The sequence below is a fragment of the Callithrix jacchus genome, chromosome 2 (genome assembly GCF_049354715.1).
Source record: "Callithrix jacchus isolate 240 chromosome 2, calJac240_pri, whole genome shotgun sequence".
In the NCBI taxonomy this organism is placed as follows: domain Eukaryota; kingdom Metazoa; phylum Chordata; class Mammalia; order Primates; family Cebidae; genus Callithrix; species Callithrix jacchus.
In genome coordinates, this window is record NC_133503.1 from 169,819,849 (window position 1) to 169,846,815 (window position 26,967).

The 26,967-nt window shown below is 40.1% G+C and overlaps 1 protein-coding gene across 14 annotated transcripts in view; it reads right to left on the reverse strand.

Moving 5' to 3' along the window:
- Window positions 1-1,080: 1,080 nt before the first annotated feature.
- SPEF2 (sperm flagellar 2) overlaps window positions 1,081-26,967 on the reverse strand; it is a 206,853-nt gene continuing 180,966 nt past the window's right edge. For 11 of the 14 annotated variants that reach the window (XM_078365609.1, XM_078365607.1, XM_078365606.1 and 8 more), the window contains 7 exons: window positions 20,517-20,623; window positions 19,622-19,804; window positions 17,205-17,297; window positions 14,125-14,304; window positions 7,381-7,626; window positions 7,086-7,208; window positions 1,081-1,231 (listed from right to left, as the gene is read on the reverse strand). In XM_078365609.1, the coding sequence (XP_078221735.1) occupies window positions 1,142-1,231; window positions 7,086-7,208; window positions 7,381-7,626; window positions 14,125-14,304; window positions 17,205-17,297; window positions 19,622-19,804; window positions 20,517-20,623 (1,022 nt within the window). In that variant the 3' untranslated portion in view covers window positions 1,081-1,141. Of the gene's footprint in view, window positions 1,232-7,085; window positions 7,209-7,380; window positions 7,627-14,124; window positions 14,305-17,204; window positions 17,298-19,389; window positions 19,805-20,516; window positions 20,624-20,706; window positions 22,927-23,013; window positions 23,138-23,229; window positions 23,439-23,560; window positions 25,066-26,967 lie in introns of those variants that run through there. The other 3 variants (XM_035291689.3, XR_004739959.3, XR_004739958.3) reach the window with 3 other exon arrangements.

Genomic DNA, 26,967 nt, shown 5'->3' on the forward strand with positions numbered 1-26,967 from the left:
GGTAATCCAGACAAAAGATGGTGATGGCATGGACCAGACTTCCTGCCACAGAGGACTAAGGAAGATCGCATTCTAGAGGCATTTTCAGGGTCTATCCTACCTGATTTGCTGGTAGACTGGAGGTAGGATGTGAGAGAAAGAGGCAACTCAAGGATGACTTCAAGGTCTCTGGTCTGAACAGCAGGAGGATACAGTTGTCTAAAATGAAACAGGACTTAGAGGAGCAGGTTTGAGGAAGAGGAAAATCAGAAATTCTCCTCAGACGTGCTGAGTTTGAGATGACTATCAGCCATCCATGTGGAAAACATGGGGCCATTAAGACAGAGAAGTTTGGATTTCGGAGGAAGGTGAGAATAGAAATGTCAGTGTTGGAAGCTTCTGTAATACCCATGAAGTCATGGAAATGGATGGATCATGCAAGGATTGACTGTAGTTGGAGAGGGCTGATTCCTGGGGCCCTCCTACATTCAGAGTTGAGTAGAAGAGGAGGATCCAGCCAGTGAGGAGAGACAGGGTTTAATCACAGAAGCAGCTCAGCCACTGAGAATCACCACTCTTGAAACACTTTCTTGATAAGTATCATTGAATTTGAGTCATCAATTTATCAAGTGAAAAGATGAATCGTGCATCTATCTATGAGGGAAATATATTCTATTAAGAAATAATTATGAATAGATGTGGGAACAAAGCTTTACTAGCAGTTCAATAATGCAGCCTTCTTCTTGGCTACTGAAATAAACCTTGAAATTTTATTGTATATGAACCAAGAACTGTAAGATGTACCTAGAAGTACTATCCTGATGTGGAGTTTTGGGGGAATTTCACTATATCTGCCTAATGTAGATACCTCTCGTAAGGAATTTTCATGACCTATTTATTTTTGAACATATTATTCTGGGGCCTTCCATTTTCAGAATCACTTCAAAATGCATTTCCTTTGTATTATTACTTTGGAGTTTTTTCTCTCTTTATTATGAAATATTCTCCAAGTTAAAAAAGGTTCCCTTTTCAATGCCCATAATAAACTGGTAGGATTCATTTCTATACTTAAAATCATAACATATATGACAAACACCACAATCACATTTAATATTTGGAAGATTTATTGCTGAATTTTATAGAAATCACACTCTTTTTGTCTTCATTTCTTTTCTTCTGTAAGTCTTGAAGGTGATCTTTCTCCATCACTTCCTTGTACGTGTTCACTCCTTTGGAGAATTATTTTAATATCCTAAGACAAAAGATTCAAAGAGAAGTTACAAATACTAATAAGGCATTTAGGTTTAATAATCACATAGTACATGGCAACCATTAACCAGCTTTTATTTATTTTCTTCCACTGAGAAAACTCTTCTCCATTTAGTTGTAATCACACCCTGAGACTTACTACTTGTACGTTTGGAAAACTAAGATCCTGGAACCTCAGTTTCCACATTTAATAATGGAGTTGTCAAATTAGGTTAATTAATATTTGTTAAAGCAGTTACACAGACCTTGGCATATAATGGGCAAGTTAAAAGATTATTTCCTTATGAATGAATAAACAACAGTATTCACCTTCTCTGAAGGAAAATGCTAATGCTAAATGAATCATGTCTATAGATTTGCAGACTTTTAAAACAAAAGATTACTTTCCTGAAATTGTCTCATTCTTTCATTTAAAAAACATCAGGGAAAGAATGATCTGCTTTTCATCTACTATCCAGCTATTTTACATCTTAAATCACAGATATTTTTCAAAATATATTTAAACAATTATCACAATGTAGAGGGAGTACCAACACATGAAAAATACAGAATTGCATTTAGGTAGCTTTTAGTTTTTTTTTATTTCACAAATTTAGGGAAGTATTTTAACAATATAAGTTCCTATTCCTCAGAGCGGAGTTTCAAAGGTTTCAATTTGACTGTGATCATTTTACCCAAGAAGACACGAGTTTATTCACTATCTGGGATAACCCTGCTGATTGACATATGCATTGCTTCTATCAGTCACCGTGAGGAATCATGGTAAATCACTTTCTTTAGAGATCTTGTTCCTTGAAAACACAGATCTCCTGAAGCCAAAGGTCAATGCTAAGTAAACCAAGTGGAAAAGAACATCTGCTCCTCATTGACTATTCTAGTCTTACCCAGTACAATTCTTCTATTTCTTATTTATTTTTTTTAGAAATGGAGTTTTGCTCTGTCACCCAGGCTGGAGTGCTGTGGTATGACCATAGCTCACTGCAGCCTCAATCTCCGAGGCTCAAGGATTCCTCCCTCCTCAGTTTTCTAAGTAGCTGGGACTACAGGCACGTTACCATGTCCAGCTACTTTTTAAATTTTTTGTAGAGATGGAGTCCTGCTCTGTTAACCAGGTTTGTCCCAAATATCTGGCCTGAAGCAATCCTCCGGTCTCAGCCTCCCAAAGTGCTGGAATTACAGATGTGAACCACTGTGCCCAGCCCACTACAATTCTTAATAACTTGTCTTCTTTATATAGTATGTTTATAATAACTAATGTTATTTTAATATTATCAAAAGTTAATTTGAGGATTAAGGAATGAACTAAATTGTAATTATCTGACACTCCACAGCATGGGGAAAATGATAAGCTCCAGATATATTTAAACCAGAGTTAGCTAAATTTATAGCTGAAATCAGGGGCCACAATTTTCAGTAGCAGTGAATGGAGAAAAACCTGTGAAAGTCAGAAAATGTTTGACACAGGTGCTTTGAAAACACAAAGCCCTGAAGCAGCCATCATATTTAGTTATAAAGATAAAGGAGAAGCTTAGAATATTTTAAAGTCAGGAATCTTGAAGACAAAGAGGGATGAAAGCCTCCTTCAGTTCACACTTATGATTACAGGTATATTATCCTAATGTAATTGGGTCCTGATTCATTTGTTCATAAGATATTTTCTGGTTATACTCTAGTTTTAACATGAAAAAATTTCTTGCTATCTTCCATTGAATATAAACCTCAATTATAATGTAATATGCTTGATTTACACATTTGTTTTTAAAAATGTATAATAATTGAGCCTGTGTTCATCACCAGAAACTAAAGTTATTAAGCTTTCAGAGAAAATTGTTTATTCATTTACATTTATAAATATCTCACAGGAAATTAACTTTGTCACCAACAACCCAGTTCCAATATCCTCACTGATCTTGTTATATTTACACAAATCATTTTCTTGATAATTTAGGAACATTATTTGAAAATAGGTTTTTTGTACAAGGCCTGTGAAAATAGAAATTAAATAAGTGACTTTAGCTGAATAACTCTAATGTCCAGCACAAAATCTGGAACTTGTATGTGGGTGTATACCACATGGGGTTCCTGGACTTCAGTTTGGACCCTTTATCATCATGGCACTGCACCAGTAAAAATCCTTCTTTTTTTCCAAAGATAAGACATGCACACTCAAAAGATCAGATGCCAGCTCACTAGTCCATCCACATATAATTGCACATGATTCCGAATTATTTCTCGTGCACAGTAACTACTACAGACCAGTAGTAGTAGAAGTAGGTCGGTGCAAAAGTAATTGCGGTTTTTGCCATTACTTTAAATGGCAAAGAACCACAATTGCTTTTGTACCAACCTAACAGTAATAGTAGTAGCAGTAGCAGTGGTAGTAGTAATAGTATCTCACATTTATTGAGTGCTTTCTGTCTTCCGGGAACTGAGTTAAGCACTTTATATGTATTATCTCTTTTAATCTATACAAAATCCCCATGAGGTGAGTATGATAACTGGCCCTATTTCACAGATGGCGACACCAAGGCACTTTGAGGTCACTTGCCTAAAGCCACACATTTCACAGGTATGAACCCAGTCAGTGCAGCTTCAGAGCCCACTCTCATAACCACAAAGCCAGTCCACCTTAAACATATTATGACAATTATGCATATTTGGTTTTTTTTTTAAATGTGTATTTTAAAATGTTGCCACTTCTAAACAGAAACCTTGTAAACATAAAGCTGTTAGGCAACAACCTTCACTTCCCCCTGTTTATAATAGCAAACAACGTTTTAACCTGAAAACCACACTCTAGCTTTTGCTCTTCTTATCTTGAAAGATCTTCAAATGACATCACCGTGGATGAAGTGTATTTTAAAATGTGATCTATTTACTGTACATAGATATCTGAAGCAAAAAATGACAGGATGAGTACAGTGGTCCGAGTCTTCAAAGATTCTTTTCTTTCCATCCCTTCCTTCCTCTTTTTTTTAATAGCAAAAATGAGAATAGAACACCTTGCTGGAAAGGGACCCTTTTTCATTGTAAATATCAGAACTTAGGCTTTTCAGGACATGGGCACAACTCTTCTTGATGGACCATCATATGAATGAGTCCCACTGGTGGTAGTTTACTGGCCTTGAATTAGATTCATTGGTGGAGTGACCGGGAAGAGGTGTGAGAAGCGAGAGTTAAAGTAGATGACTCAGGCATATCTTAGAGAAGCATTCTGGCAATGAACGAACTCACTAACTAACTCTCAGCTATGAGAATGCCTCGTGCTATCGGTACTGTGAGACTGGCTAACAGAAGACAGACACGCTGCAGCTGGGTGACTTTCAGCCAAAGGGGTACTGTGCACCAAAGAAGATTAGGGAAATGTGAAGGCAGAGGTGGTTTTGGAGGTCAGTATGTCAGGATGTTTCTGGAATACAGTGGGTAGGACCCGAAATGTTAGGTATTCTGCCACAGTTGGGACAGTTCTCCCCAAAGAGGACCCATGCTGCTCCAAATGTTGATAGTACTTCAGTTAAAATTGTGAGTTGCTGACACTCCTTCAGAAATGAGAGGAAAGTGTAACTTAAAAGGAGTCCTGTGGATGCCAGCTTTCTCAGGAAGTCAGAACACCTACTGAGAAAGGCTGACTCTTGTAGGCAGCCATCTGTTGGCTATTTTCTCTTCCCCAGCAAAATGTCAAATAGAATCTTCTCTGCAAGTGCATCATATTTAATCACTCTGGTCAGAGTGAAGATATTCTCAAATCATCCTGACTTTGTGTGAGTCTTCTTCCCATTATGAGAGAAAATAATTGTGGCGTCATTTTTATGCTGCTACTTATTACCAGCAATGTAAAATAAATCCTATTTTATATAATCTCAAGGGATTTTGCAAACCATTTCACTGGTTCAATATGATAGCTGTTCCCTGATACGTGGAACAGAGTGTGTAAGCTAAAATGCAGCCTAGAGTGATGGGCCTAAGAAACCTACTTTGTGCAGGATGACATGACGGCACAATATGGTAAAGAGACCAAGGAATGCCTGGGGAGGGACAAATTAATATCACATCATGTCCTGCTCAGCAGCCTGTTCATTCTCGCTTGCTTTTCTTGGAGTCCACATTTCCCTGTGTGACAAAATTTAATGGGATAATTTTACACCTTTCCCAGGCTCTTCATGGGATGGGGATCCTGCAGTCCTGCTTCCACGCCTTCCCTAGACCTTCCCTTCACCTAGGACTCTGCTGCCTCCCTACTCCAACAGCAAAATCTATGTAGACCTTCCCTTTCCCTCTGTCCACTTTCCCAAACCACAGCCATCGTCCAAGACCTGGCTATTCCTTCTTGGGCAGACTCCCTTCATGCTTCTAGCACAAAAATGTCATGTATTGAATTCCTGCAATTTTGCACTTGGTTGGTTTAACTTATGTCATTTTCTTGCAATTCCTGCATGTAAACATTATCTTGCAAAAAGGAGTGGAATTTTTTTGAGAGGAGTCACTAATTTATGTACTCAATTTTCTCTCTCCTGTGGAAGCGTATACTATGGGTCTCAGTAGTAGGTGCTCAGTATTGAATAGTACTCCTAAAATTCATCTTCCCCTGTGTCAGATAACATGTCAAGTGCTTTACATGTATGACCTCACTTCATCCTCACCACCACCCTTTGAATATGAATGTCTTATCCCATTTAACAGACGTGAAAGCCAGAATTAAGAGAAAGTTAAGGTCAGGGAGCTACTGAGGGGTAGACCTGAGATTCAGTCCTATGACCTGATTCCCAGAGCCAGTGTTCTTAAATGCTGTAATCATATTTCACTACTGCATAGGCTCTGTGTCTAAACAGCTGCTAGCTTGTTAGAAACCAACTTCAATTATACTAATACAGAGAATAAAATTAATTTTAATATTAATAATTTAATATTTTAGAGGATCAGCAATTTAGAAGAAAAACATTTAGGCACAAAGATATTTGTCTGAATAATTTCACTTGTGGGTATAGGAAGAAAATTGTAAAATGTTAACTTGTCATCACTGAGAAGTTAGGATACACAATCTACATTTTACCAAAGTGAGAGCGCTTTTATCTTCAACTCAGCAAACCCTTTGTAATTCAATACACAATTCACAGGAGCCAAATAGGGAGACTTCATGGTAAACTGGTGTCTGAGAGGGTTGCAGTGCTACATTCTGAAAGGGGGCTGGTGTCAGCCTCTGCCCTCCTCAGCCCCTGCTGTTAAAGACCTGGGGCTAGCCATGGTGGGTGCACATTTAGCATGTGTGGTCCAGACTTGCTTGGTGCTTATGTGATTTCTGAGTTCTTCCATTCTTCTGCTGGGTTTGTCCAGTTCCTCTGGTTTTATCCTGAGTTTCTCCATCTTGCACACTGTTTTCCTGATGGAAGTGATGCCCAACCTTTTGTACACACTATCATTTCCGCTACATAGATTATGTGTACCAACATGCGTGATTAGAATACAATGAATATGTCAGCACTTGGCTGGAGATCATGGTCTTGGTTAGTTCTTTTTGGCAGGAGAAATCTTATTCTCCAAACTCTTCAATCACAGGCTAGGGTCATTACAGGGCTGGAATGGCAATCCTAACACTGCCACCCACCCAACTTTAACTTCCACCTGTCCATCTGTCCACTGTGCCTGAGCTTGCTGTGCTTTGGGTATTTCAGGCTGATCTTTCTGGCTTGATGTGATTACTAGCTTAGCTTCTCCAGAGCCTGACGTGGCCTGGCAGAGTCCAGCTTCTTTCTCCTCCATGCCAGCTCACATTTAGAAACATCCTAGCATGCCCTGAACCTGAGCCCAACCGAATTAGGGCACTTTGGGGTAATACTCACAGGAATTTTATAGTCTGAATAATTTGAAATCAACTCTTGAATGAAAGGATGCTTCAGGAGAACAGCAACTTCAATTGGCTCCAGGTTCTTGGCACCTAGGTCTTGAAATGCTTTTACGAAGCCCTTTAAAGAAGAAAAAAATGAAGTTAATCAACCTTACAGTCCTGTAGATGTTAAAAAATTGGTTGTGTTTATGAAAGGGATTCTGTATAGTATCTATACAATGACATATTTTGAGAGCAGTTCCACAAAAATATGCTCAGAATTCAGGCCAACATTTTACCAAATAACCAACCTCTGCATAAATGTTCTCTATTTTTAGGTGGCTGGCAAATCTGCTGGAGTCCTGTGCTTCACTCCCCGCTTTGAACACTTTGAGTAGCGTTTCCAAGGAGATCTTTTCCTTGTTTGCGTTTTCAGGGATTTCTTCATCCTTCTGTTCCCTTTCCTCCCTGTCGTCTTTTAATTTCCTTTCTTCTCTTGCAGCATTTTCCTCTGGTTCAGCAGATTCCTCAACTGGACTTGCATTAGTTGAGGAGGGCTGCCAAGTTAAATTGAGAGAACATGAAGTTAAATTGAAGTTTTTTTCACCAATGGAGACTTTTAGAATATACCAATTTCATCATCACACACTTTTCATGAATGAAAGAGCCTACCACAAACTAGCTAAACAGTCTAAAGGAGAATACACTAGCTGCCTTGAAAATCACAATGTCAAAATTCTAGACCAATTTTACTCATAGTATACAGAAGTTTGTACAGCGTGGGGTGTGTCCTACTCATCTTCATACATCATTGGGGTAACTACATTGCCAGGTATTTCAACATCTGTATTTAGATATAGATATACACATGTATACAGATTTTAAACAAGATTTGCCTTTGAAATTGGTTGCCATTGAGAGGCTAAGGCAAGTCAATTGCTCTAGCTTGATAGATTCTAAGAGCTTCAGAAACAGTTCTTTGGACACCGGAGGTTATCCCAACTAAACACTCAGAAGGCAAAATAGAAAACAAATCCAGTATACAAAATCAATTTGGGATTTTTACTGTTGCTCTTTGAAATTTGGCCAAAAGCCATGAACTCGGACACTCATGAGTATGATGAAGAGTAAATTGTTTTGATTTCTTATGTATTAAAAGACTGAATGTATATATCTTTCTTATGTATCCTACCATTGACCCAGTAGTTACAGAACTAGGAATTGATCCTGAAGAAATATTCATTTGCACAAATACTTTTGTATATAGCTGTTCATTCCATGTTACAGCAAAAATAGAAAACCTAAGATTCTAAAATATGGGTGAATGGTAATAGAAACTCTGTTTCTGTAATGGAATATTACACTATCATGAAAAGTGATGGTTTAGCAGAATTCTTAATGACACAAGAAAATACTTATCATAGAATAAGTGCAAAAAGAAAGCAGAAAACAAAGTAATACACATAGTGGGACATTTTGCTTATATATCTATACTATTGATGAAAATGGAAAGCAATACATTAAAGAGTTAACACTGATGACCTCTGGGTAGTGGAATAGACAATTTCCTTTTGCTATGCTTCCTATATTCTCTAGTAAATTTGTATGTATATGTATGTGCATACATGTGTGTATTTACATATGTTTCAATATTTGATAATTTGCCAAGAGAGAAAGGAGCATTTGGCATTTTGGGGGGCCAAATGTCAGAGAACATCTGAGATCTGGTCTCCTTCATCCCGAGGAAGAAAAAAATGCTAATTTAGGAGGGTGCCAATACTATAAATATTCAGTTCTATAGAAGTATTAACTGCATAGATTGTGCAAGCTCTTTCTAAATAGTCATGTAAATTCCATGTGTAAAAAGATTACGATGCAGCACAAAATGAAGCCTCTGGTAGTCATAGGTCTGTATAAGGAATGTGGAGGGACAGTGGGCAGTGTAATGAAGGCAGTTACATTTGCTATAGCTCTGCGTGGTCACTTTGCCCTAGTTGGGTCTCTATATCCTTTGTTAAGTTGGGAACTTAAGCTTGAAAAAAGAAATAGAGAAAGATAGAGAGGAAATGCTCTAACAGGTGAAGATTTTGGAATCAAATATAAATATTTATATAATTTTCCTCCAGCCTTTGGTTCACTTTAAACAACTGGAAATACTACGTGGCAAAAATGTAAAATCAGCTTTAGTATTTCAACCCAGGATGCTTGGAGATTATTGCATTGGCTACCCATCAATAATAATTTTCCCGGGCAATGTAACAGTTAATATAGTGAAATGAACATAGTAGTGATGTAAAACATCTTTCTGAGTGAGTCCAGGATGAATCAATTTCTATTTAGAGTGTAGCACAGGTGCCGTGCACCCAAGATAAACATAGAACATGTAGGTAAGCAAATGACTAGCTGCTTAGATGAGCAGGTGAAACCAAAATTAAGAAAAGAAGGAAACTGCCCTCCCTGTAACCAAAATCAGGGAGGAATTTACTTTCCAGAGGCCCGATGTAAGAATAATGGAATAAATAATTTTTTGAAAAAATTAAGAGGTAGCAATGTAAACATTTCAAATGTCAGAGTGAATAATCCTTAACCTACTAGTGTCAGAGGATGCTTTCTAAATGTTTGTTATTTTTGCTCTCTAGGGGCTTGGTATAGAATAGGCTTAGTGGCTCAGTGGGAGGGGAAGGAAGTGAGAGAGGCCAAGATCCAACTGAAGAAGCCGGCGTAGTCCTGCATGGAGGGAAACGTGTGTAAGAGGAGGTGGTTCCCTCCAACAGAGACTCTGAAAGCCAGTGATGCTGAACATGGGTACAGGAACAAAACAGTGATGCCACTTTGGAGAAAAGCCAGTCCTTCTGAATAAGCAATTATTAGTGGTATCAAAGCTCTACGGAAGTCACATTATTATCTAAGCAGAGGAACAGATTGTGGTGCTGTCAAGCACCATGTCACACTTGACTAACTCTTAGTACTCCCAACAAATGTGTCCCCACAGCACTACCTGTGTGTTCTCCTGACCATGCATTTTTATCATTCAGTCAGCCCAGTCCCACATCCTGTCACGGATGGCCGCATAGAGGTCAGTTCTTGGGACGAATGTGGGCAAAGCCTCAAAGGCCAGAAGGGCATAGAAATGTATGCGTGTTCTACCCCAGGGCTTCAAACACTCCTGCCAAGATGTTTCTGCAAGACTTAATTTCAAACTCACAATTTACTAACCCCACACCACGCAGGTGGCAGAATGGACCATTTTCCCAAATGTCCCTTATTTAAAGATCCACCTAGACTAGTGCATTACTGATAAATGCCTCGCTCTTAAGTACCTTTTAAATTACCCAAGAAACTGTGACTTTAAACAGAAGGTTTGAGCCACACTGAATAAAATCAGCATGAATAGCAGAAATAGAGTAAAGAAGAATGAAATGCTGGGGAGATTTCCTGTTTTTTTTTGTGCAGAAAGAAAAGCAGAGATCTGAATGCATGTTTTGGGAGTGAATATGAACCTGCTGGAGGTGTTATTTCTGAGCATTATGGTTTCTTGGGACAGGGTTGCCCGGGAAACTGGAACACAGTGGAAATGACACAGAAATGGAGTGTCACAATTGGAGACAGGGTGGAGAGGATGAGGAGTGAGTGAGAATGAGGGAGGTCGGCGGCTCCTATGTTCCAAATGCTTCTCGGATTCACTCCAAGTCAGGAACAGGCCTGTGTGTGTGAGACAGCCCTGCGCTCCATCCCTGGCTCCACCTCCCACCCACTAGTTTAATCTCAGCCGTGCAGTGTTCTTGGTTCAGTTCCTCCACAGTGTCCTTGGATTTTAAAGGAGATCTTGAGAGCAGCACTCAAGGAGGGCTGCTTTCTGGGTGGAACACAAGCATATGGTGAATGCAGCACTCAGGGATGGAAGGCATTAAGTGTCTTCCTGTGCTAGCTAGCTTGGCAGCCAGCCCCAGAGACAGCTGTCTGTTGCTATGGCAACAGCTCTAGCACAGGCTTCCTTTCTCCTGGCCTTTCCTGCTCATCACAGCCTCCTGGAGTCTGCTGTTGCCTCTGCCTGCCTGGAATATCTGCTTTCCTCCTCTCCTCTCTACCTGGAGACTAAACCCCGTTCATTTCACTGTCCCTCTCTTCCTTCTCCCTTCTTTCCTGGCCATGCTCACAAATACTAATCAAGCTCTGGCTCTGAGAGAGCTACTTCAGAGAACATGAAGATGGGTAACAAGATGTCCCAAACTCAAGGCAGGAGCCATTTAGCAGTAGAAATAAATAGATAAGTGGGGCCCTGCCTCAAGCCCTAGGTCTCCTTACTTCCCTCCTCAACACAGAGAGACCCTGACATAGTGAAACCAGGTGACTGCATGCTTCCAGTGACTTCTCATCCTGCACAGAGTGAAACCTAGTCGCCCAGGTCCTCTCCCTCTCACGTCCCTTCCCTACGACTCTCCTCCTGCGTGCTCCTCTCCAGCTCTGCTGGCTAGCCCTAGTTCTCGGAACACACCAGTCATGGCCGCACTTAAGGGCTTTTGCACTCACTGTTCTCCTCACTTCAACTGCTTATGCCCCAGAGACCTGCAAGGCTCTCTCCCTCACCTTCTCCAGGCCTCTGTTTATATGTCTCTTCACAGAGATGCCTTCTCTGGCCAGCCTAATTAACACTGCAACCCCTATTCCAACGCCTATATTTCCCCCCTGCATTCTTTTTTCCTCATAGAATTTATCACCATTTGATGTAGTCTCTATTTTGCTTATTTGTTTATTGCCTAACTTCCTCCTACCTGGAATAGTCTTTGTTCACTGCCACACCCTTGAATCAAGAGTGATCCCCAGTACACACAGGTGCTCAATAAATGTTTATTGAGCAGTGAATGCATGTTCATGGTGGTGCTCTGTCTGCCAGGGAAGTTCTGGTTATAATCTGGGCCTTCCTGCAAGAGGGCTCAGTGCTATCAAGGGATGCTTTGTGAAAGGTCTGGCATTGCCTAGGCTTTGGATAATGGGGAGACCTCAGATCCTTAGAGACGTGATGAAGGGTACTGCAGGTAGAGAGAGTAACAGGAGCAATGGCAGGGAGGCTGGGAAGGAGAGAGCATCCACACCTCTTCTGGTTGGCAAAGCCTCATGTTCATCTGCCTTTTATTCTGTGCTCCCTCCTGTTTGGAGCCTCATTCTCTGATTCTCTTCCATATGAATGAGGGCAATTTGAGTCCCTTCAGGAGAGCAAGTTTGGCTTCTTTTGGGACTATGCAAAGAGCATAATTTACAAAGTGAATGGACTAATTAATTAATGCAGTGTTTACTGAGCTCTGTGCCAGGCCTTGCCTCAAGTTCAGGGACTCAGAACAAGGCAGATGCCTCCTCTCCACCAAACTCTCCCTCCACAGGGTGCTTAGAATCTAGAGAGAAGCAGGTCTCAAGGAGGTCATTGCCAGGTGAGGAATATCTTGTAGGAGAAGCAGGGTGCACCATGGGAACACACAGCAGCGGGTCTGCCATTATTTGAGGTGAGGAAAAACAGACATTAATGAGCCCTCACAGCAGGCTGAGATCTGGGCTTAGATCGCAGATTCAGAGTTAGTTTAGGGAACCCCCACCTACAGGGAGATACAGAAACAACCCTGGTAAAGGGGCAAATACAGTGCTGTGAATGCATATCATACCGGACTCCTTACTTACTTGGGAAACTTTTTTTTTTTTGAGACAGAGTCTTGCTGTGCCACATAGGCTGGAGAGCAGTGGTGTGATCTTGGCTCACTGCAACCTCCACCTTCCGGGTTCAAGTCAGTCTCCTGTCTTAGTCTCCTGAGTAGCTGGGACTACAGGCACATACCACCACGCCTGGATAATTTTTGTATTTTTAGTAGAGATGGGGTTTCACCATACTGATCAGTCTGGTCTTGAACTCTTGACTTCAGGTGAACCACCCACCTTTTGCTCCCAAAGTGCTGGGATTATAGGCGTGAGCCACCGAGCCTGGCCCCTTGTTTGGTAAACCTAAACTGCGCTTCTACTGTCAAAGAAGACAACATTCTTGAATGGAAGTAAACACTCCTGACTGATCTTTCTGCTGCTGTGTGTTGAATCAGTATTTATAGTACACTGGTTTGAAGAGCTCTTAGCTCAGTAGGTGTGTAACTGGCCTCACTCTGGCTCTGGTGGAATGCAAAGGAGATCTTTCTGTCCACATGCGCAGGGCCAAACTTTAGGATGGCATTTAAGAGTTTATCTCTTCCCTACCATGGCTGATTAAGATATTCAGAAACTTCCCTTTCCTTTTACACTACTTCTGCATTAACAAGTATGTGTGAAGAGGACAGAAGTGTGGCTGGGACATCTGAGGAATCTGGACTGGGCAGCACTCTTTTCCCCTCTGTTTCAGCAAAGGAAAAGCAGAAACAAGGTCCCCTCAGATGGAACCACTGCTCTGGCCCCCGAAGAACGAAACCAAAAGCCATGTCAAGTACAAACGGGCACCTAGGAAGCACGTTACCTAGCACCCTTCTGGAGACTACCCCATCCCAAAATCCAGGGAATGCCAATGCCTTTGAAATCTCAAGAAGAAGGTGAGGTGGCATCTTAATCAGATATTAAGCTTCTTTGTCCTTGGACACAGGTGACATAAAATGCAGGCTTCCGGTGGCCGGGCTTTGGCCTGAAACACTATCAAGTCACAGATATGTGCGGTGCATGTAGGCCTGAACTTGTTTCATCTACAATTTCTACACAGAATCCCAAATGGATTGGATTGAGACCCATTTCTGTTTCATTTATCAGGATCAGTACTCATGCAAATAAAGGCCATCCTTTACAGAGTAAGGTTGTATTCCACCAAGACACTGAACAAATTTTAATTTTACTACAAAAGTGTCTGATGGGAATTGGGTCCCCAGGTCTTAATCCAATTGAGTAAGGCTTTGTTGAAGACCAACTATGTGTAAAGCATCATGTGACACACCTCGGCACATATGGAGATGGAAAGACCAGAGTCCTTGTTGTCAGCTTAGGATCTTCGGGTATCCCCTCCAGACTCTACAGTTAGTTTATTTATGGAAGGCAATTACCTTGTCTGCACTCGGAGTGGAAGCTTTGACTTGCTGGAAGACATGAGTCCCAACAGCCACACTGAGGGCCCTGTAGACTCCTTCCACCATGTCTGGGTGGCAAGCAAAGTAAAGCAGCATCTGTGTGTAGTCAAGCTGGGGTGGGTCCTTCTCAGAGTCAGCAAATAGCCTAAAGAAAAACTGCACACAAAAAGAATTTCAAAGATAAAGTAGGTGCACTCTGGTGGTTAGTAGTTAGTCACGGCAGTGAAGAATCCCTCCAGGAGCTTTGGAATAAGGTTACCTTCTGAGGATTGAATTAGTAAAGCTAACATATAACAAATGGTATGAACCGAATAATGTTAAGAATAAAAGCAGTAAAAGTAAGGCCCTGAATGCTAATGTGAAAGAAATCATGTGCTAATGAATGCTACTAATGTATGTAGGAAATTATATACTAATTAAGGGTAGTGGGGCTGTGCATTGAACAGGAAAAGGGAGCCACAAGCACAAGGACCCATTTATCTGTCCTCAGCATTATCCGGACAAACTAGGCCCTGGCCCTAAATATGAGGCTTCTGGTCCATTGCTCTCTGTGGGGAGTGAAAGGAGGGAAAGGAAATGATGTCGAAAGCCACTGGGATTCTAGCCATTAAAAAGTCTTTAAACTGGTTCACCTGCTCTGGACTTCATGCTCAAGCTACTGACCCTAAGTGACTTCACATCCAGGCAGAGTGTACTAAGCACCAAACAGCAGATCAGCAATTTTCTCGTTCTGAATGCCTAAGCTGACATTGACGCAGTGTCCTGTGCCTTTGGCAGCATGAGGATTTGGTGCTTGGGAGTCTATTATCCTCTGGGACTTTCCAAAGCAGAGGCCCAAGCCCTGGAACACGCAGGCCACACCTAGGCACCTAAGCAGCCTGTTTGGGGAGACCGCTCCCTTCCAGCTTTTCTCAAATGTGTATTTATGACCGGGAGAACCTTTTAAAAATGTGTATTGATTAAGAATATACCTAAGGTGTATGTCCTGCAAGGTTCTGCATGTCTAGCAAGGTTTCAAGTAGTTCTAATGTTGCTGGTTCTGGCCCATATTTTGAAAAGCAAGTTTCTAGAGCCAGAAGGTATTTCCACCATGTTATTTTTTGTTACCAAAACCCCTTACAACTATGAACAGGTTTAACTAGGAATAAATGAAGATAACAGTTGGAAAAATAATTTCTGATATTAGGCAAATTCAATAAAAATTTAAATAATGTCTCAAAGAAATGAGAGAGGCCAGGTATGGTGGCTCACTTCTGTAATCCCAGCACTTTGGGAGGTCAAGGTGGGTAGACCACTTGAAGCCAGAAGTTTGAGACCAATCTGGCCAACATAGCAAAAACCTGTCTCTGCTCAAAGTACAAAAATTAGCCAGGTATGGTGGAGGGTGCCTATAATCTAATTTCATATTCTAATTGCAGCCAGGTAAATAAACAAACATCTTTTGTTGTTTGACTGTTTCTCTTTGCCCACCTTTCTTTAGCAGGTTGACCGTTGTTAACCACTGTTTAACCACGTATAGCAAGCGTTTAGCTTGCTTACTAACACTTACATAGGACTTACTATGTGTCAATTGCTGTTCTAAGAGTACCACACACATAAATTCCCTCTGCACAACAGCCCCACCAGACAGGGATAAGAAACCAAGGTGCACAGAGGTTGGGTAATGCCATGAATACCTTAAAGCTTGTAAACAGTGAAATCTCTGCTTTTATCCCAGTGTGAGAACACTGAGATTTATGTAACTTCTGAGCATTGAACTGAGAGAGCATTGAACTGAACTCAGAGACCCGGGGCGGAGGATGGAAAACACCACTCCTTTCACCTTTTCTGTCATATGGACATCACACACACACACACAAACACACACACACACACCCGTCAGTCATCTTTTGTTCCATTATAACACTTTTTACTCAGGCTCCACAGTCCTGCCTCTGCCTCTGACTTTGTTCCTTGCCTTCCCATAATCTTCTGGCGGCAGGTGGGAGCCACCTGCTCCAAAAGTACTAAAAGGTCCTTTTCTGTTTTGCTGCCAAGTGAACAGCTCAAAGACTCTGCCTTTGATTGACATTTCTAAAAACTTCTGGCTGAAAATGAAAGTAGATTTCACCTGGCATAATATTCAAACTGCCAGTTGCTTTCAACTAATGAAGAACCTGTTTATGTTGATGGCGGATTTGTTCACAAAAGCATTTAGAGACCATCCCAAAACTCTCCAGGATAATTTGTTCTCAGTCCTTCAGTTTCTCATTAAAAACCACAACACATCAAATACCGCCCTGCAACTGCCAGCCTTATATCTTGGACTTTTTTGGTAACTCTCTGACCCTTTCTCTTACCTGCTCTCTTGGAGCATCTAGCAGAGGTGCTCAAAAAATATGCATCCAGTTGAAGGAAGTTGCTCCATTCTGGAGTCTTGCTCAATTTTGTACTGCAATTTGGAACTAATGGCTGGCTAGAAATTGAACAATCTATATATTATACAGATCTATGTATTATATAGTTCACTGTGATGTCTAAATCTACCATTCAGTTTTTTTCGTGTCTTACTGAGGTCAGAGTGGCATTGAGATTTTTAAGGTCTGGACTTTCATTGTGGCCTCAGAAATAGAGGCTCATACAATGTTATTATTGAGGATAATAATAATAATATTGAGGGCGGCAAGCTCTGATGGGCCATGGACAACAAAATTAAAGAGAAATGGACATTGGTAAAATGACAAATTTTATCCTAAGCCTTTAGAATTGGAAGGAAACTTAGAGCCAAAGTGTTAAAAACAGCTTATTTGACAGATGAGGAAGGTGAGTTCTGAGAAGCCGTGGAATTGTCCAGGATCACTTAGAGAGCTCACAGTAGGGCTCTGAGATCCCAGCTCCTGCCTCCTCTCCAGGGCTTCTCTACACTACCTCCTCAATGAGCACTAGTGTCTGCACTTTGGAGAGACAGCAGAGGAATTGAGGGGCCGGGGTGCAGTCAAAGCAAGTTACAAAAGTGGAAGGAAATGGAAAGTGATCAGTGCTATGATGCCGAATGTTCTAAAGATCTCAGTCATTACCTCAATAAGATGCTCCTGCCTATTAAATGGCAGGGGTTCAAGAGGGTTTTCTGGAATTTTTATATCTTCATCTCCTGTAAACCACAGACCAGCCTACATAAAAAATAAAAATGAAAATCATTAAAGTATGTATTATGCGGAGATATTCCTCTAAAAGCCACAAGAGATTGTGCCAATCTTGTCTCTGGAGCAGTTGTCTCCCAGGTAGGCTGCAGAAACCACAGTGGTGTAGGAGAAAATACTAGAACTCCCATCTACATTTCTTTTTATCTCATTCTTTTGTAATTTTTATTTCCACATCTTTGATAACGTTCATAATGCATTAGTGCTGTAGCATAGGTACATAATTTATAAATAAATGTCCACAGATTAAGAGTGCTAGCCACTTTTAACTGCTGGAACGTGTGATGAAGCTGGGAGGCACTTCCCTGTATCAATCTTGGATTAGTCACATTTTGGAGGAGTCTGTGCCCCCATTAAAAATAGTTCACATTGCTCATGTCCTGTTTATGTCCTGTCTGTCTGTGGAGACTTGCATGGTGCTGGTTACATTGTTGGTTTTAGAAAACTTTTTGTTAAGTAACTGAATGACTGGAGATCTCGGGGACCTCTTGTTCATGACATCCCTCTGTCTCAGTCTATAACTGACACCAACGAGAACTTCATTTCCTCAATGCAGGCATACTATTTGACTGTCCTAATGTGGCGTTTGCAACAAATCTTACAAAATTTTGACCAAAAATTATTTTGATGTTTCCAGTGAAACAACATTGTGGGGGAGGGGCAGTGAGCTGGGAAGTGCTGAAAAATCTGTGAAAGGCATTCAGGCTGGTCAAGTGGGCGTTTCCACATGAGGGCTTCAGAGGAGGGGGCCTGAGGGCAGAAGGGGAGAGGGCACAGCTCAGAAAACAACTGTTCCCCAAAACACAGGCAGTGTTCAAAGAATTAGTTCTGAGTTTCTCTTAAACACAGCATCCAACTTTCTCTAAGAAACTCACACCTTTGGTAAAATAGTTTTCTGGTTTTGGCTCAGCACTTTGGTGAAAATTACCAACACCCTTTGTTCTTGTGTTTGTGCAAAAGGATGTTGAAATCGATATCCTACGTTAGTTGCCACGTGCAATAAATACTGAAGGTCAGTAATTTCATGAGTGCACACTTTAAAAAATCTTAAGACATCTATGCAAACAGAGTAAGTTTTGCTCTGCTGCTTTTCTTTTTAAACAAAACCACCTTAACAAAAATGTAGCAGAGGTCAAATAACCGAACAACTGTCTTGATCAGCCCTGAAAGAGCCTCATCATCATTTGTGTTTTTTCTTCTGGCTCAACTCCATTAGCCTGGAAATCTCAGAACTCTCTCAAAATAAAGCAGCCCGTGCCTTAAGGAAGAAAAGGGAAGCAGGAAGCGATGCTTTGGTGAAATACATGTGGGATACAGGCACCTGAGAATATTACTCTGTTTCAAAGTTAGCTCCTTCTGAAAGTTCCCTCTTTCATGTTTACCAGCAATGTGAAATGGTGGCAATATAATGACATTAACAGACAAAGTAAGTAATTCAGGCCCCCTCTCAGTTATGAAATTCTATTCTTACTCCTTTCTTACTCAAAATTCTCAAAAATCAACAGACTTTTCTTGTCTTCACTTTCTAAAGACCCATTCATTTCCTCAACCCTCTGCCATGTAGCTTCTGTACTTATTATTCCACCAAAATTTCTCTTAACACAGGTTACCAGTTACATCCCACCTGCCATGTCCAGTGGCCAAATATTACACTACTGGGTTATCCATCACTTTCCTTGAGTGATCTCATACATTCATAAAGTCAATAACCACCTACATGATACTGACTTGTGACCCCTTCTGTACAGGCCATATTAGATTGGACATTTCTGCCTTCATTTCCCACAGACATTTCAAACTCAACTTCTCTAAAACAATGTCATCATTCATCACCCTTTCACCCCAAAGGAAAAAACCCACTGCTTTCTATCTCTCTCTCTCTCTCTCTCTCTGTGTGCGCACACACGCGCATGTTTTATCATTGTTCTTTCTATTGTGGGAGTACTGGCCATTGGGTTTAATAAAAGCTTTGCAGATGATTCTAATGTACAGCCAAGGATAAGAACCACTGGTTAGGAACTCAGGAGAAGAACAATGAAGTTTATATAACTGCTTTCAGAACCTTTGTTCTCCTGGAAGTTCTGACTTTTTCAGATCCTTTCCCTGAGGATGGAAGCCAGGCTTCTGCCTGGGGCTTTAGCACTGCCTGTGTTGCCTCTGGGTGGCTAGACGTGGGCAGCTGAAAAGCAATGCACCGGCCTGAGACCTGGCAATGTAACATCAGTGAGTAATTCACATCTTAGGTCACAAGTGTTCTGTTTTATCAATGCCGTCAGGTGCTGGCTGGTAACAACCTGCATATACTGCTCGAAAGTGATGGTGCCTAACTGCTCCTTATCCACAGCCTTGAACTTCTGAAGGGTCTCAAGGAGCTCCTCCTCCAAGGGAATGGGCCAAGGCATGGAGGTTACTAACAGGAACTTCCGCCAGTCCACGAACTCCGAGTTGACTGTTAATAAGGATGTTAATTCCTGTAACTAGAAGAAAACAGGAAATATCTTTGGAATATTTACATGATTCTATCTTGATGCTCTACTTGCTCATGTTTTCATAGTTAGAGTTTCTCATGAAAGAAGGAGTACTTTTCACTGGCACATAGAGTCAGTTCTGACTTTTGTTTCTTTTATTCTACCAACCAGTCCACATCACCTAGTCTAGACGGCACCTAGAAACTGTTTCATTTTTTGCTCCCTATACATCTGTGATTTTTGTTTACCATTATACCATCGATTTACACATATCACTCCAGTTAACTTTGTACCTTTCTAACAGAAGAGAGATAGAAATTATAGCTGTGCCTGTGCAAAGGCTCTACAGCCCATGGTGAAATGCCCTTTAAGCATTCTGTTTTCTGAACACTCTTAAGGAAAAGATTATGATGAAAAGCAAGAACAACTAGAATTATCTACTATTACTAGTTAGGCTCATTCCATCTGGTAGTTATAGAAAGAAACTCACTGGTTGAGCCTTACGGTCTCTATAATATGTCAGTGACAGATCATCACTTATTCTTCAAATATTGAGCATGTGCATACTGTATGTTTTAATTGGAAGTTCATTCATTTTTTTATTTACTCACGTTTGATTGATTGCCTACTAAATGCAAGTACTCATTATTTTAGAACTATTGACTCATTGATCAAGTAAGAATGCTCAAAGCTTTAAAACTCAAACAACATAGAAGCTTACTTCAGGTTGGGTAAGGTGCATCCAACTAGTAGGTAAGTTGTTTGTGCCAAGGTTCAAGGTCACCAAATCAATGAGAATGTCAGTAAATGCTTTATTTCCTATTGTGCCTATAATACAATGAAAAATATTTTGCTACTTAGATTAGGCAATGGCTTTTTTTCTTCTTTTGCTAAAATAAAAGTAATGAGTATTTGAAAAATCACTTTATTCATATTGTATAAAACTGTAAGCTTTAAAGAAACAGAAGACATTTTGGAAATATGAAAATAATAATTTCCTGATGCTGTCTCATTATTGTTTCTCAACTAAGTCAAAATTCCTTTTTTTGGCTTAGTAACAATTAATTCCAGATTGGGTAAAATTATAAAACCGTATGCTTTTCAGTTTAGAGTCTTCTTTGATCTTTCACTCAGAATAGGCTGAATTTGTTTAAAAAATATGATTTTAAGGTTTCCAATATGCAACAGGGCACAAGAGTAAAATATTTTGGCAAATATTAAATAAAAGTGTTCCAAATGCATGCAGATCATCACTACAAGCAAAGTAATACATTTATCCGCATCTTGCCCTTTGGATCAGACTATATTTGCTTTTGCAAATGTAAAGAGATTTGAATTGTTAAATTACTGGATTTTGAAAGTGCTAAGTTAGTCACCTAATTGGCTCAGTATTCCTAAGTATTTCATGAAAGACCACTAACCTTTTAAATTCTTTGCTGTTATGCATGAACCTACTTAACTCTATTTAAAAGAGATGTCTGCTTTGTTTTTCATTTCAAATTGCATGCACATGCATTAAGAAAAAAATAAGAAAACAAAATAAATGAATCTACTTTAAAAGAAATGTCTGGCTAACCAACACAAAAGGGTACCTTCTAGAACAAGGAGAGACTCCTAATGTGTATCCAGGATATCTTTCACGTCCAGAGTACATTGCTATTCTTTGTTTTAGGAATAAAAAGATTGAAACATAGACACACTATCCCAAGGTTTTCTTTCTACAACTAAGTTTTTAGCATTTCTAAAAGTCCACATGAACTTTATCATTTCCTCTAACCTCCAGGGAAATGCAATAATTCTTCTAAAATTTCAGTGCTTCAAATCAAATACACAGTTTTGAGATTTGGAAGGTAATTTTCTGGGTAGCAAGAGCAAAACATTTCTTCTTTGATATAATTGGCTGTTCAGAAATAAATTCTGTATTCTTTTTCATCAAACTTGAGCATCCAGTTTTATAGACATGAGAGCATTTTCCCAGACAGCAGAATTTTCAGTGAACTGAGGTTTATAAAATCCTACGTTGGTTTTTAGATAAGTCAGACATAACTTAGTCATGCTCTTCAAGCTACAGCCATAAACAAAATCTACTGAAACCATAAAGAGGCTCAAAGAATTTTAAAAATCTTGTACGCTGCAATACATTTCTGCTACCTCTAATGGATACGGTGCAAAATAGTATCATAGGACAGTGCTTTCAGTTTACATAAGAATGGTTTACCTGAGGATTTAGCATGAAATGTGAAAACTGTTTTAATATTTGCCTTTGTTACTTAAATAGCCAAAGCATGCAGTGATATGATTGCAATAACATAATTACATAAACTTACAAATTTTGTTTACAGATGAAAAGAGAAGCTGTCTTTTAATTTGGCTGTAAGCTAACTACCTAATGCAGCTATCACTCAGAATTATCAAGGAAAAATTATGAATTATATGCGAGGCCTAAGGGAAATCAGGCCATAATCATAGTCTGGTCACCCTTAGTGATAACTCTCAAAAAAATGACATCAAAATAACATGTGTAGAAGCATACAGTTTCACCCAAAGTATGTGAAAGAACACACGAATACATAAGTGAAGTTAGAAAGTTACAGGCGAAACAATCTTGAGCCCTTCACTCTGTATGTTTGGAAGAAACCAAATGCCTTTTGTTTGATGTGAAGACAAGTTATTGTTTTACTTTTAAATTTCAGGTTTCTGAACACTATTTATTTTATGTTTTTTACTATGCAAAAAAATTACATTGCTATGCAACTACAATGTCAACATTTGCATATTGCTAATCACTTTCATAATGGCTTTCTGAGTTTGATGAGCAATCCGAATTAAAACTTGTGTCACCAGTTGAAGATGGTGTTCTTGCATTCCATAAATGGATAGCTTTCCTAGGGTCAAAATCATTAATGTCTGGAGAATTCAACTGAATGATTAGGACATCTGTCAAATATTCAGCCTTGACTTTTGGATGCACGTGTGACTCGGTCCGTTTCATCTGACTAAAGCCACCTTCTGCTTCAGCTGGACTTGCGGGAAGGGTCAGCACTATGTCGACTCATGTCAGGATATTTGGATACTTGTGTAAGTAAATGGAATTCACAAAATCCCAGGTCAGTTGTCGAATGTTTTGAAATCTAGGAGGGAGGATAAGAAATGTTAAAGATTTTTACCCAAACATTTATAAACATCAGCCACTCTCCTCAGCGTGCTTTCTTGCTTACCTGGCACAGATCTCTAACTTCGACATCCTCCATTCAGTATCCACTTCACTAAGTTTCACATTGGCAGCTTCTGATACCAGTTCATAATGTGTAGTCAGGATTGATACCTCTTTTTCTCCAAATTCTGTAATCAAGATACCAGGAAGAGTCATATATATAAAAGAAACTCATACAGACCATCAGAGAATAGGTTCAAAGTCAGTGCATATAGATTACCTTGATTTATCTTTGTGGGCCACAATTTAAAACTTCCGATCATGGTAGCCCTCACTACATTTTGGCTGGCATCTCTGAAACAGCCTTGAAGCCTCTTGATAAGATGTGTTAAAACAGTATTTCTCACAGCAGAAATGTTTTCTTGCCCTCTGAGGCAGTTTCTGTGAAAGTGTGTGACTGAATCCACTATGCATTCCTTTGGCCCTAGTCTGGGGAGAAAAAAAAAAATCACCCAAATAACAACTAACAAATTAAAATTTAAAAATCTGGCAGATAATTTTGCAAGTCAAACTGTCTGGTTTGACAGATCTCGATGATCCCAGCCTCTTACCTTGTTTGATGATTTCGGAGCATTTCCAGCGTTGACTCTAAGGTGGCAAATATGTCAGCAACTGAAGAGTTCCTGTTTTTACTGACACAGGATAGAATGCTAAGGACATTAATGACATCCAACAAGAAGTGGGCAAATTTAACAACGTCGGCTTGGAGAAAAGACTCTAGAAGTTCTTTGGATTTCTTTTGACTGGCGTCACTTTTGCTTTCGTCTGCCTGTAGCACGGGCTGGGAAGAACATGGTGGTTATCTTTCCCAAAATTATGATTCTGGGGAGCTCAGGAGAAGTATGGTCTGTGATTTTGAAAAAGTAAAACAATATGGTATTTCAAAATGACTTACTGACTGGAGTTGCTGAACAATTGCAGGATATCCCTTGAGAAAGTTCTGGAGGGCTGCCTGTAATCCATGAAGGCACCTCCTGCCTCCTATTTGAGAAGGCATCGCAGGTCAAAGGTGAAGGCCTTTGAAAGCAGTCCTCAGAGCACTCTCATGAAGAGGAGACTTGTGATAAAAGTGATAAATGCTGTGAAGGAGGTCTTTGACATCATTGTACAGAGGAATGCTCGGGAACACCACTTTGTAAGCTAGTTCAAGGTGATGTGCAAAGCAATAAATAGTCTGTATACATGGTTGTATTTCTCTTAATAGCAGGGCTACCTTGTTGTTCTCTCCCTCTATGCCACGGGTACTATCACTTCCAAAACCAACCAGCTTCTTTGCCCAGTCTTGGCTTGACAGCCTAAGTTGAAGATTTCTCTCAAGAGTTTTCTCAACGGCATTGTTTATTGCCAGAGGATCACTTCTTTCTACTGCCTGTACCCCAACAATTTGACAGTGCACTCTTACCGCATGTGCGAACTGCACATAGACAAGTTTGGCTTCTTTGATTAAACTATGATTCCATCATTGATGACAGAGAAAAATTTACTATTTTTCTAGCTTCTCTCTTAGATTTTTTCATTCTACTTCAGCAATAAAATGTGTAAACATTCTTGCTGATATTTTAGTTCTGAATACTGGGCCAATATCAACACCTTTCATATCATCCAACTTGCACATCCAAATAAAATCTTTGAGGGGACGCCTGGTGTTGGCAATAGCATGGCATGATCTGAACAAGTTCTCTACTCTCCCGAGGGTTCCTTTGCTCATGGTCTTCATCATTACTTTGGTGGTTGCTCTGTTCACTGAAGAACTCCTCGGTGCTTCCAGTAATGAAGCCTTGGCATGAGCCTCGCTGAGATGATGTGCACTGAGAAACTCAGTCCTAAAGTTGTCAGTACCATAGAAAAAATTCGCTTGACTTCCCCCGACTTCACTCCATGCTTACGACACAGGGCACAGAACATAAGATTAACATCTCATCATATATAAGCCAAGGGTATTTTTTAAGCCAAATTTTCAAAAATTGATTGTTTCTCTTTGGAAGGTAATGGTAAAGCTTCTGTGGCCTTTTCTGCTTTTCAGTGACTCTATTCACTTCATCCGAGGGATTCCTGCCTTTGAAATAACTCCATGTTGTTATTTTAAGTAATCACAATTTCTACCCTCAGTTTTGCTTAAGCTCTGACCCCCACCATTTGTTCACTGTTTTTTGGAAAAATTTTATTGAGTGCTTATTACTTAGCAGACATTCTGGTGAGTGCTTTAACTGGTGAATCCTCACAATCCATTACCCCTATTATATAGTCCAGAAAATGCACTGACTGTTATTATCACCATTTTATGGATAAGAAAACTGGGGCACAGGGAGGTTAATTAAACTGTGCAATGTTGCAGTGTTGTAAGTAAGTGGTGGAGCTGAGATTCACCAGCAGGCCGACACTCAGCCCGTTTGCACACTTCACTCTTACACGTGTCTTGTATGACAAAAGGAGTGCTATGCTTTTCTTCACTTTTGAATCCATTGATTCATGCATAAGAGGGGCATGGCTTTTAGCTAAACTTTTTGTCCCTTGGTGAGAAAAAGGAATAATAGAGCATGCATGGTAGTGTGTCTGCAAGATCTGCCTTGGACATCCCTTCATCCCTGCCTAAGTCCTACCTTCTGTGGCAATGCCACAGCAAACTTGTTGACTTACAAAAAGGGTGCAAAGCTTTGAAATCCTTGCCAGGTGGTTTTGTAAAGGAGCTGTGCCTCATGCCTCATCTTTTTCTTTCCCCTGAAGGTCTAATTTTTGACACATATTTGATTATTTGTCAGACAGGGGAACATAAATTTATCTGAACAGAAGGATAAAAAAAACTGGTAGTTTTTATAAAACTACACAAAACAAAGTCCTCAAAGACCAGTTTCTCCTTGAAGGTAGAGAACCTAGATCACATGTGTATGTCCCTTCTACACATTCTTTGATGCTACTAATCATTAGATTATATCGTTCTATTTTATTATATAATAAAAATTGAGTATGTGTTGATTAAAATATTTCATGTTAACATACATGCTTTTTGTCAGTGCTTTATAGTTTTAACATTTGACCCCTCTGACTAGAAATAAATAATGGGCTTCATAATGTCTGGCTGACTGCAATGCACTTGGTAGATGTTTAAGAAAATTAATCTCCTTTCCTAATTGATTTTCATGATTTCATATCTCAACTTCTTTTAATTGAAAACCTTGACATTAGTTGATCTGCCGCTGCCTTTCACACCTTATTTGGGTCTAACTTCTCATTTGCTTTTTAATCAGTCTTTGTGCGGCTCTTTTTAAAATAGACCCCTATTTTTGCGAATTCTAAATATTACCATATTTCACTTAAAATTAGTATCCTTATAGTTGACAGCTACTGCCTTTGTTTTCTTATTCAAGCACTGAGCTACTTGTTAGTCTTCTGTATTAGGGCTGTTGCACTAGGCCTGGGTTCTGCTATACACATATAAATGCTGATAAATAAATGAATAAAGGGATGAAAATATAAAGTCTCTTTTTGTTAAAGAAAAGGCTTTGGTTGAGCATGGTTGCTCATGGCTGTACTCTCAGCACTTTGGGAGGGTGAGGTGGGAGGATCACTAGAGCCCAGGAGTTCAAGATCAGCATAAGCAACACAGTGAAATCTCATTTCTATTTGAAGATGAAGAAGAAGAAAAAGAATAAGAAGAAGATGAAGAAAAAGGAGGAGGGGGAGGAGGAAGGGAAGAGGAGGAGGAGAAGGAGGAGAGGAATGGGGGGAGGGGGAAGAGGAGGAGGAGGAGGAAGGGAAGAGGAGGAGGAGAAGGAGGAGAGGAATGGGGGGAGGGGGAAGAGGAGGAGGAGGAGGAAGGGAAGAGGAGGAGGAGAAGGAGGAGAGGAATGGGGGGAGGGGGAAGAGGAGGAGGAGGAGGAAGGGAAGAGGAGGAGGAGAAGGAGGGGAGGAAGAGGAGGGGAGGGGGAAGAGGAGGAAGAGGAGAAGGAAAAGAAATAGG